We start from the raw sequence: 12,562 nt of genomic DNA on the forward strand, positions 1-12,562 counted from the left end.
GTTCCCCGGCTAACTTTAACCTGGGATATTCTGTGGCAGATTCAAGCATGTTGGTCCTGCTGACTTCCCACTCGCTGCACCCCTGAATATGGGCTTTTAGGGTTGTGAACAATGGCCCTTTTCTAATCAGAGCTGAGGAAGGTACAACTGGGGAAGATGACAATGTACAGATATTCTTAGTCAGGAAACCATTCCCTATGCCATGTTCATTAGGTGATTAATTGTTTCAATTCCCGCACTTCATAGACTGAAAGTAGTAAGAGTTAATTTATGCTATGTGCGCTTGCATTCCTTAGATGGCACCATAGGCCAAGAAATTATTAAATGATTATGCCCATTATCAATCACTGTTAGACCAACATAGTGATGTCACAGAATACAGGAGTAGTTAATCTGCTAAATTACTATGTATTGAAGCATAAAATAGTAAGATAAATTTCTGATTTGCCCCTTTATAAGAATATAAGCTTTACCATACTGGGTCAGACCACAGGCTCATCAAGCCCAGTATCCTATTTCCAACAGTGGCTAATCCAAGTCCTGGCCAGGACTAAGAGGTTGATAGATTCTATGTTGCTTATCCCAGGGATAAGCAGTGGATTTCTCCAAGTCCACCTTAATTGTTCATGAATTTTTCTTCCAGGGATTTGTCCAAATCTTTTATAAACCCAGCTATAATAACAGCTTTTATGACATTCCTCCAGCAAGTAATTCCACAGTTTAATTATGCATTGAGTAAAAACATATTTTCTGCTATTTGTTTTAAATGTATTACATAGTAACTTCTTTGTGTGTCCCTTAGCCTTTGTATTTTTGGAAAGAATAAACAACTGATTCGCGTTTACTCATTCTGCTCCACTCATTATTTTATAGCCCTCTATCATATCTCCCCTCTGCTGACTCTTCTCCAAGCTGAAGAGCCCTAACCTCTTTCATCTTTCCTCACAGGAGAATTCTTCCATCCCCTTTATCATTTTGGTTGCCCTTCTTTGTACCTTTTCTAATTCTGCTATGTCTTTTTTTTTTTTAGTTGCGGTGATCAGAACTGCATTCAATACTCAAGGTGCGGTCCCAACATGGAGTGATACAGAGGTTTTATGATATTCTCTGTTTTATTCTCCATTCCTTTCCTAATAATTCCTAACATTCTATTTGCTCTCTTGACTGCTGCTGCTCACTGAGCAGAGGATTTCAACATATTATCCATGATGACACTCAGATCCTTTTCCTGGGTGGTGAATCCTAATGTGGGACCTTGAATTGTGCAGCTATAATTTGGGTTTCTCTTCCCTATGTGCGTCACTTTTGACTTTGCACTTGTCCACATGAAAAGTCATCTGCCATTTGGATTCCCAGTCTCGCAAAGCCCCTTTCAGTTTTTCACAATCCTCTTGTGATTTAACAACTTTGAATACTTTTTGTATCATCTGCAAATTTGATCACCTCACTTATCCCCATCTCTAGCTCATTTATAAATATGTTAGAAAGCAGTAGTCCCAATATAGATTTCTGGGACACTCCATTCTTCATTTTTCTCAACTGGAGCACAGAGAGAAAGCTCAGACCTCTGTTCATCTTTGTGAATTTTTTTTTATCTTGCCTTTCTGTAATACCCACTCTGCCAAGTCCCTAATAGTCGGGCCGATACAGTAAAATCCGTGGGAGAGCGGACGAACGCCTGCTCTCCCGGCGCGCAATGCAGTATGCAAATTAGGTTGTGCGGTAGAAACGGGGAAAAGGAGGCGCTAGGGACACTATTTATTATTATTATTATTATTATTATTATTATTATTTAAATTCTTTTAATATACCGATGCTCAAGACCAGGTCTTAGTGCTTCCCTAGCGCCTCCTTTTTGACAGGAGCGGCGGCTGTCAGCGGGTTTGACAGCCGACACTCAATTTTGCCGGCGTCTGTTCTCGAGCCCGCTGACAGCTACGGGCTCGGAAACCGGATGCCGGCAAAATTGAGCGTCCGATTTTCGGCCCAACAGCTGCGGGCCGAATTCAAATTTTTTATTTTTTTACTCTTCAGGACCTCCGACTTAATATCGCTATGATATGAAGTCGGAGGGTGCACAGAAAAGCAGTTTTTACTGCTTTTCTGTGCACTTTCCCAGTGCCGGAAGAAATTAGCGCCGACCTTTGGGTCGGCGTTAATTTCTGAAAGTAAAATGTGCGGCTTGGCTGCACATTTTACTTAGTGAATCGTGCGCGCATACCTAATAGGGCCATCAACATGCATTTGCATGTTGAAGGCGCTATTAGGTGCCGCGGGTTGGACGCGCGTTTTCCTCCCCTTACTGAATAAGGGGTAAGGGAAAGCGCGCGTCCAATTGCAGGCTAACAGTGCACTCCGTCGGAGTGCACTGTATTGTATCGGCCTGAGTATTAATAAAGAAAACCAGTTATTCTAAGAACACTGTCTTCTTGTGATTTCTGGATGAAAGAGACATTGCAGATTGGATCAGAGATTCAGGGATTCAGGGATTTGCAAAACAGTTTGAAGAATCTGGCAGTGCTGGAGTCCTATCTAGCACTAAAAGAGCACTGTGAGGAATCTTGATTAACTCAATGGTCATGGAATCAGCCCTCTCACAGGAGACATGGCCAGTTTGCAGGGTCAGAATTAGACACAGTGGGACTTAGGGCTGAAAGTAAGGGGTAAATTCCCCTTGATCCCAGGTCATTTTTTCTGACACCAAGATCCTGGGTCCTTTCCCCTCTTTCCTCTACCCCAGCCCCCATTGATCACAGGTCCTCTCTTCCATTCCAGGTCCCCTCTCCTTCATTTCAATACCAGGTCCTCTTCCTCCTTAGTCTACCTCTCCTCTGCACCCTGCCATCCTACTTCCTTAGTCCTCTTCCTCTCTCCATGCTCCCTGCCATGACCTCCTTCTCAGGTTCTCACCATTCAACCTCGTTTCTCTCCTTTGTTCTTCCAAACCCCTGATCTCGAGCCCATCCAATCTTGGGTTGATAGGCAAGAGGAAAGAGAAAGAAAGCCAGGCCAAGATTAACATGTTTTGCACATTAGGGCACACCAGAAAGGCTGTTACATTACAGCTGGATATCTCTAGGCATGAAACTAATAGGCAGCAGATTTAAAACAAATCAGAGCAAGTATTTTTTTTTTTATTTTATTTATTTAATTCTTTTATATACCGACCTTCATGACGGGTGTCATATCAAATCGGTTTACATGGAACAAAGGGGAAAACATTCTTATCAACCGATTAACAATAAAAATAATCAGAGGAGGTAAAAAGTTACATATAACAAGGAGATCAAACTTGGGAATTGAAGAAAGAAGGACAGAGAGATAGCAAAACCCTTTAATCACAATGGTTATGTAAGTTGTAAGGAAGGCTTGAGATGTAGAGTATCTAAAGTGAAAAGATTAAGGGAAAGCTTATTTATTTATTTATTTATTTAGTTCTTCAATGCACAATCAAGTTGTTGCATTTGTTGCTGGAGGATGTGGTCAAGGCATTTAGTATAGTGAGCTTTAAAAGGAGTTTGGACAAGTTCTCGGAGGGAATACTCAGCGGTGAACATGGGCAATTGTATTTAGCCAGTCTGTACAGGAAATTTTTCAAAAGCTCAGGTCCAGTTGACTAACACCTGGAATCAGCTGGCTGGACCCTTCAGAAAATCTACCCCAAATGGACGTCTGTGCAGCACTGAATTGTTAGCTGGGCCAAATGGGAAGTGATCCCTACTCACGTTTGGTAATTACTCGGTTGAGAACATTCATGAGTTCAGCAGCACAAATTTCCATGTCCTGGATAGACAGAGAGAGGACAAGGTCTCACCAATAGCATATGCTAGTCTAAGACAAGCAACCATCTGTGATGCAATGGCATGCAATCTTTCTGGAAAAGCATTTGGGCACAGTACAATAAAAACAGGATTACATTTAATTGGAACCAGAGCAGAGAGAGAAGCTGCAATTAATATTCTGCAGATATAATTGAACTGTCAGCAGTGGATCTAGTAGAAGAGCATCTAGTTGGGGGCTATATGGAAAAACCCTAAATAATAAAATAAGGCAAAAATAATAATACCATGGTGCCTGGTTACCTAGACTTTAAGGGAGTAACTTTAAAATTTGTTTATACACATAATACCCAGTTTTATATACATAAACTGCCTTTCGAAAATTGCATAAAAGTTAATCTAAAATCAATTTTGCATGTATGTTAACGCCATACGAAGAAGCGCAGGAGGGTCAGGGAACCCATTTATGCTCATACTTCCAGTTTCTGAAAGAATGCACGTAAATCTACATACACACATTTACACTTCCTCCTGAGTGGGTATAAGTCTGAGCGTGTAAGTCGGAGCCATGTCCGTGCGCGCTTGGGAATTTTCAGTGGAGACTTTTGCCTTCCAACTTCTGTGTGTGCTTTGTACATGCAAACTTCAGCCCTGCAAGGATTGCTAGAAAAGAACATCTAACAAGGGAAGTTTCAAAGAGTGAAAAATCTGCAGGGTCATTTTACTCAGAGATTTTAAGCTAATTTGCAAAGCGAAAGTGTGTGCATGCTTTTGCTTTGAAAATTATCAGAAAATATGCGCTCAAACTCACCTGCACCAAGTTACATCTGCTCTTTGGGCATAATATGTGCAAGGTAATGTATGCCCATAGAGTCCAATTTTCAAACCTATCCATGGTACAGCATTTGCACATGCCTAAGTGGATGCACGGAGATTAATGTTAGTATTTTCTAAACTATATGGTGGTAGCTGCACAGTTTATACAATACCGTGTATTTCTGCTCTGAAAGAATGCACATATGTTTCAGTATGGACATTATATTTCCAATGCTAGAAAATGCACACTTTCACTACCCATTTTATAAACATATGTGTGTATATTTTGCATGCAAAATAATTGTGATCTTGTGTGAAGACCAAGAATTACATGCGGAGGCAGGTATTTTATAAAGTGTTCATATATACCATTTTGAAAACACTTGCTTGTATGCTTGGAATCGCAAGTTGGCTGATACCTCACCCAGTCCTGCTCCAATTCTCCTAGACCCTCTAGAACTTCACCCTGAACCCCCTCCAATTCCCTGAGACCTCCCACCCAAAAACTGCAGCCAACAGACAAGTCCGAGTTCACTTGCACCAGTCAGTTAGCAGGTGGAAAAGCGTGTGATTAATGTATCTGTGATACCACTTACAAAATAGCAACTACCATATGTACTTCTTAACCCTGACCCTGGACCATCCATTTCATCCCTGGTAAAATGTATGCACAAAACTGAAAGCATGCCCATACTCCCACCATTTATAAAATAGCATATACACACCCACATGCTATATACGCATGTATATATTATTTTTACGCACAGAACCCCTTTGAAAATTCCCCTTATAGTTTTTAAAAACCAGAACATGTATGCAAACCCCAGCTCCTCTCACTGGAATGCCTTTTTGTATGCAAACAAGTATGTGCAAAATCGACTGTGTGTATACTTTTACGTGCACAAACCCGAGTAATTTTTAACAAAGTCATTTACATGCACAGAATCCATGCTTTGTACATGGAAAAGGCTTTGAAAATTCAGCCCTAAAATCTTGAAATTATAACCTTAATCTACGCATTTAGAGATCATACTTTAAATTTAATATGTGTTTTACCTCATCTTCTCCAATATCTTTATAGCTATGGTGGAGAGTTTTTGGGAATTTTGATGTCCATTCCAGCAGAATAATATTTAGGACAATTAAAGAAAACAGAACATTATGCTTAGACATTGGGATTCCTGTTCCATGCTATGAGGTTAATGGTTCTTCAGCTGCTAAAATAGCTTAGGCTTTCCAATTGTAGTTCCGTGTTCAGAAGAAACCAGAAAGGCTCAGGGTTCATACCTGTTAGGTCAGTAGACCTTGAATTGAAAATCAGATGGCCACTCAATATACTCGGGGAAAATATTCTTTTTAGTAGTCCTTGTGTGGTGCTCCATTGATGAAATACACAAGGGTCTTACCCTGTACCCACTCTCTTCACAAAGAATAAAAGCACACTCCCAATTACAAAGGACTCAACACAATTTTTGGAATCAAAAGGCCGCAACTTTATTACAAAACAATAGCATCTCATACATTTCCTAGCATAACAAGTAACTGACACCCAAAAACTTTTCCCCGGCAAGCATCTGCCACACCCCAGCAAGATGCACCACCCAGCCGCACAAGCTGTCTCCGTGTGAGGTTCTCATCCCAGCAAGGAGCCTGCACCATGTGACTGTGCCGAATCACACCTACTGTCTCAAAGGTTCTCCAGTGATGAGCAATCAGCATCCCTGGCTAGTCCAACATTTCCCTGAATCCAACCCACTCGGGTAAGCCCCTCTAACCTGATCACAGCTATGACAATCAAACCACAGAACATTACAAAGAAATAACCTAGACAGTGGGTAGGAGGCTGCACCCAGGGATCTGAATGGCAAAGGCTGGGAATGCCCCCCCTTCCTCAGGACTACCTTTTTTTTCCCCCCTTGTTCTCCTGCAACCCTCCTGCAACGTTTCTTTTGCACCTTAAATTAAATTATGGCAAAAGCCTATTAATGTGAGCAGGTACAGCAAAATTTCAGCTTGCCTTGAATAGTGACAAAAGTGAAAGGAGCTAGTTCAGTTTCCACACAATGAGAAGAGAAGAGAAGAGTCCTGCAGCATAGACGGTTTCAGGATTTCTGGAAAGACTAATCTTCTTGCTACCAGACTGGGAACTGTCCCCACTTTACTCGCAGTTACAGATAGGTTCCAGGTAGGGCTTGCAATCCAAAAGAAGTTATCGCAAATGGGAGGGATATACTAGGGATGTGAATCGTTTTTTGACGATTTAAAATATCGTCCGATATATTTTAAATCGTCAAAAATCGTTAGGGCCACGATACAATACCAATTCCCCCGATTTATCGTCAAAAAATCGTAAATCGGGGGAAGGGGGAGGGCAGGAAAACCGGCACACTAAAACCCCCTAAAACCCACCCCCGACCCTTTAAATTAAATCCCCCACCCTCCCGAACCCTCCCCCAAATGCCTTAAATTACCTGGGGGTCCAGTGGCACACTAAAACACCCTAAAACCCACCCCCGGCACACTAAAACCCCCTAAAACCCACCCCGACCCTTTAAATTAAATCCCCCACCCCAAATGCCTTAAATTACCTGGGGGTCCGTAGCGGCGGTCCGTAGCTTAAATTACCCCCGGGTCCATAGCTAAATCAGGGGAAGGGGGAGAGCAGGAAATCCGGCACACTAAATCATGGTGTCTTCAGCCGGCGCCATTTTGCAAAATGGCTGCCGCAAAATGGCGGCAGCCATAGACCAATACGATTCGACGCAGGAGGTCGTTCCGGACCCCCGCTGGACTTTTGGCAAGTCTTGTGGGGGTCAGGAGGCCCCCCCAAGCTGGCCAAAAGTTCCTGGGGTCCAGCGGGGGCCCTGGAGCGATCTCCTGCCGCAAATCATTTCCGTACGGAAAATGGCGCCGGCAGGAGATCGACTGCAGGAGGTCGTTCAGCGGGGGTCCGGAACCCTCGCTGAACGAGGTGGGTTTTAGGGGGTTTTAGTGTGCCGCTGGACCCCCAGGTAATTTAAGGCATTTGGGGAGGGTGGGGGATTTAATTTAAAGGGTCAGGGGTGGGTTTTAGGGGGTTTTAGTGTGCCGGTTCACGATTTTAACGATTTTAACGATACTCTAAACACCCAAACGGCGACGATACGATTCCCTCCCCCTCCCAGCCGAAATCGATCGTTAAGACGATCGAGGACACGATTCACATCTCTAGGATATACTGTCTTTTTGAAATGACATGAAAATTCCAATTAAACAAAGTATTTCATTTCATGTTGTTTTGAAATGAAACAAAACAAAAAAAAAAAAGCAAATGAAATTTTGATTCGTGTCATTTCATTTTCCATTTTAGTGCGTGCTATTTGTAAATAGCACGCACTAAAATGAAAAACGAAACAAAAAAACATATAATGAAGAAAAACAAACATAAAAAGACAGCAGGAAAAACATACAACCTATGTAGTAGCCCATCCACACCAAATAAAAACAATATGAAAAAATAATCCAGAAACCTCCCCTCCTTCAAAACGAGAAATGAAAAATAGTTGATGTATGTTCCCTTACAAAAGGAATTCCATAATCCTCCCAACAGCTGCTGGCAGCCAGGCTAAGGAGCTCTCAGGCTCTGGACCATGACCTTCACTCCAGCTGGATATGCTCTGCCACCTTTCTCTCTCTCTTGCTGGGAAGTCTACAGGCTTTTTATGCACATGCCCAGTTATTCCCTGGACTCAACCATCAGAGGTCTCACCACAGGGGTTTGTGGGAAATGCCATTAACACAGCAGCTATAGTGAGGGAAGGACACACATCAGGGGTTCACACAGATGTATAAAGTAAACAAAGTGTCAAGCTTGCATGGCAAATTGAACTGGACCGCCAATGAGAGACGTTCTCCCTAAACCAAGTTTTCTGGGATTTTCTTTCCTTCACTGGGAATAATCTTGTTTAAACACCATCCAGAGTCCTGGCTAAATTTGTATCCATTTTGGCGGCGATGATTCTTAATTCAAATGAATTTCTTCTAATAGGCTCTGATTATGTATAAAAGGTAAAGCTTTGACTTGGGTACTCACATCTCCCGCAATCTGCTGGAAGATATTCTTGAACTGCTTCTCCTCTTCACTTTCTTTATCGGTTTTTGCTGCTGGAGGCTGCAAGGACAGGAACAAGAAGAAAGTCACACTGGGCTTGTTTCCGAGGCCCCACCTTACATGAATGTACCAAGAAACTCTCCGGATTTGACCCCGAGACTCTGGAATTCTAAAGGAAATTCTTGGTGTCCTGCTGCTGCTGGAAGAAGAAATCATCTAGGCCCTTGCAGGTGAGTACGAGGATGGAAGTGTGAGTGAGTCCTGTCATCCTGTGTGGCAAAAAGAAGAAGGAGAAGAGGCAGTGTTGGCCTGCGCAGGCATAAGAAGGTGAAGGAGTCCTATTGGCTGCACAGGTCCAAAGGAGGAAGCTGCTTCTGGTCGAGTCGGGATGCAGAGAAAGAGTGAGTATGTGTGAGAGAGAGTGAGTGTATATGTGGCTAGGGATAAAAGTGAGAGTATGAGTGAGCAAGGGTGCTAGAGGGAGAGAAGTGACTGTAATTGGGCATGTGTGTGTGTGAGTGAGTGTATGTAAATGGGTATGCATGTGTGTGTGGAAAGGGGAGAGAAGTGAGTGTGAATGTGCATGTGTGTGTGTGTGTGTGAGAGAGAGTGTTATGTAAATGGGTATGCATGTGTGTGTGGAAAGGGGAGAGAAGTGAGCGTGAATGTGCATGTATGTGTGTGAGAGAGAGTGTTATGTAAATGGGTATGCATGTGTGTGTGGAAAGGGGAGAGAAGTGAGCGTGAATGTGCATGTATGTGTGTGAGAGAGAGTGTTATGTAAATGGGTATGCATGTGTGTGTGGAAAGAGGAGAGAAGTGAGCGTGAATGTGCATGTATGTGTGTGAGAGAGAGTGTTATATAAATGGGTATGCATGTGTGTGTGGAAAGGGGAGAGAAGTGAGCGTGAATGTGCATGTATGTGTGTGTGAGAGAGTGTTATATAAATGGGTATGCATGTGTGTGAGGAAAGGGGAGAGAAGTGAGCGTGAATGTGCATGTGTGTGTGTGTGTGAGAGAGAATGTTATGTAAATGGGTATGCATGTGTGTGTGGAAAGGGGAGAGAAGTGAGCGAGAATGGCCGTGTGTTTGAATGTGCATGTGTGTGTGTGGGAGAATGAAAGGGGTGAAACTATAAGCGAGCATGTATGTGAGTGAGAGAGAGAGTTTGTGTGGGGGGGAGAATGACAGCAGTGACAGCTTAAGATGTAAGTGAGCATGTGAATGAGTATGTATGTATGTGTCTGTGTATGTTTGAGGAAGGAGAAAGTTTATGACCCCTCTCCCCTTCTCCCATTAATCTAGACTGGATATTGAAAGGGTCACTGGATATCGAAAGTTCCCAGATATGTACATGAAAAAGCAAAGACAAGCATTCTAAGTATACATGGGTCAAATTCTGATTGTTATCATCTCCGAACCCTTGTCAAAACAACACCCCTAGGGGTAAGTGGATAAGCCAAAGAATCCATCTAGTCTTTCTACAGCTTTGAGTTAGAATAGATCCCATCATTTTCCTCCATTTTTGATAACAATGTTTCTTCTACTGTAGCTCTTAGTGCTTCACTCCCTATTTTGTTCTTATTTTCCCTAGGTAGAAATAATTATTAGCTCATTTGCAAATCCAAGGGCTCCAGATCCATGAAACGTCTCTGGCCTGTTCTGCTGTATTGCAAGTTCATTTCTGCAGCATGTTTTTTTTATTTTGTTTTTTTTACAATAGCAGAGCTTCTATGGGAAAGGTTCAAAATGTGACACTACTGGCTAACAAGGGTATTCCTCCATTAGCCAAAATTAGTTTAACCAAGGCAAGGAGAAACACATTTTCCTATATGTCTCCATATCTGTGAAACTCCCTCTCAAAAGAAGCAGGATTTACAAAGGATGATTTAATTTTCAGATGCTTAGTCAAAACAAGGCTATTTCAGAAAGTGTTTGCTTGATATTTAGATGATCTGTTCCTGGTTTGATTTTATAGAGGCTGATATTCCAAAAAAGCTGAACTCCAAAATTTAGATACTTATGTTACATGCCTAAGTTTGGCATCTATTTTCAGTCGAACTTAGATGCCTAAGGGGATTATTTTCCAAGCTGCGTTATGCGCTTTTCACGTGTGTTCAGGCGTTTTTCGTATGCGAAAAGCACCATAATGCATGGTGCGATGCTAATTTAGAAAAGGGGTGGAGATTAGGGCAGGATTTCTGGCCAAGTGGGCTGGCTTCGCAAGTTGCAAACCCCTATCGCACAGTTTTAACGCGACTAATAAATACACCTCTTTCATTTGTGTTAAGCTGTGCGATATGGCTTTATAGCACTTTGCAATGTTTCCGCTCATAGCCTTGTTAGTCTTTTAAGCTACTGGGGGGGGGGGGGGGGGCGAGAGAGAGAGAGACTAGTCATAGTGCCCTCACACTAGGTAGGTTTTTATACCTCTATATGAGGCCCACATAGTTACTCGAGGTGAGGTTTAGGTAGGAGTGTAGGGGTTAGGGGCCATTTTGACATTCAGAGTGAGACACACGAACAGAACAGTGCTCTCTTGTGAAGATTTGGTGACCCTCAGAGTGAGGAAACTCACCCAAAGATGAGATTTGTGCAATGTTTTCTCTCAACCTAGCATGATGTTACCCAGGTGGGGAGAGTCCATCAAGCTCCTAACTTTGCTTCCCTGCCATAACTCCACTCCTGTTTGAATATTTGACCACATTCATTGGCTATCACTTTATCCGGCTAAATAATTATTTGACATTTTGGGGCCTGGCTACTAATTCATCTAACTTAGGGATTCATTTACTAAGCATTTTTCCCATAGATGCAGAATGGGAGAAAAGCCTTAGTAAATCAAGGCTTTGGTTAGATAAGTCATGATATTCAGACTTATCCTGCTAAGGGGGTCATTTATCAAAATGCGATAAGGTGTTTTCCCATGCGTTAAGGGCTTATCGCATGCAAAAAGCCCCGTTAACGCATGCAATAGGCCCTTACCGCATGCGAAAACGTGTTTAACGCATGCGATAGCACCATTATCGTATGGTGCGATGCAAATTCAGAAAATAGGAGGAGTTAGGTGCGGAGAGTGGGCTGGGTTAGCCTGTCTGCGAAGAGCTATTGCACAGCTGTAACGCCGATTTTAACAATACCTCTTTGAATTGCGTTAGGCTGTGTGATAGCTGCCGTGACCGTGCGATATGGTAGGCCCACCTAGTAACTCGACGTGGGATTTAGGTAAGAGTGTAGGGGCCACTTTGACATTCTACGTGACACGTACGAACAGAACAGTGGTCTTGTGAAGATTTGATGACCTTCGGAGTGAGGAAACTCACTCCAAGATGAGATTTGGGCAATGTTCTCTCAACCTAGCTTGATGGACTCTCTACCTGGGTAACATCAAGCTAGGTGGAGAGAACATTGCCCAGATCTCATCTTGGAGTGAAGTTCCTCACTCCGAAGGCCATCAAATCTTCAGAAGAGACCACTGTTCTGTTCGTAGGTGTCACGCAGAATGTCAAAGTGGCCCCTAACCCCCTACACTCTTACCTAAACCCCACCTCGAGTTACTAGGTGGGCCTACCATAGGGATACAAATACCTCTCTCTCTCTCTCTCTCTCTCTGTAATTAGCGCAGATTGCAATAAATTGAATTTTTGCATAAACCATGCCCCTTTTGCAATCGCATGCGGTACTTACCGCATTTTGATAAATCCAGGCCTAAGTTAGCTGGATAAGTAAGACTTGTTATTGAGCAGGTCTAAAGTTAGCCAGATAAACTTATCCAGCAGCTCCGCTGATTATCTCAGGCAAGTTAGTCAGAAATGTTTATCTGGCTAACTTGTTCAGCTGGATAGCAACTATATATGGACCTCAAAGATCCTAAA

General features: G+C 42.7%; 1 protein-coding gene across 5 annotated transcripts in view; it reads right to left on the minus strand.

The window, feature by feature from the left end:
- Positions 1-12,562, minus strand: part of CAPN3 (calpain 3) — a 238,611-nt gene that overhangs the window by 87,139 nt on the left and 138,910 nt on the right. For all 5 annotated transcript variants that reach the window (XM_029598629.1, XM_029598625.1, XM_029598628.1 and 2 more), the window contains 2 exons: positions 8,668-8,745; positions 3,726-3,783 (listed from right to left, as the gene is read on the minus strand). In XM_029598629.1, the coding sequence (XP_029454489.1) occupies positions 3,726-3,783; positions 8,668-8,745 (136 nt within the window). The remainder of the gene's footprint in view (positions 1-3,725; positions 3,784-8,667; positions 8,746-12,562) is intronic.

This window comes from Rhinatrema bivittatum, chromosome 4, assembly GCF_901001135.1.
Source record: "Rhinatrema bivittatum chromosome 4, aRhiBiv1.1, whole genome shotgun sequence".
Classification (NCBI taxonomy): Eukaryota; Metazoa; Chordata; class Amphibia; order Gymnophiona; family Rhinatrematidae; genus Rhinatrema; species Rhinatrema bivittatum.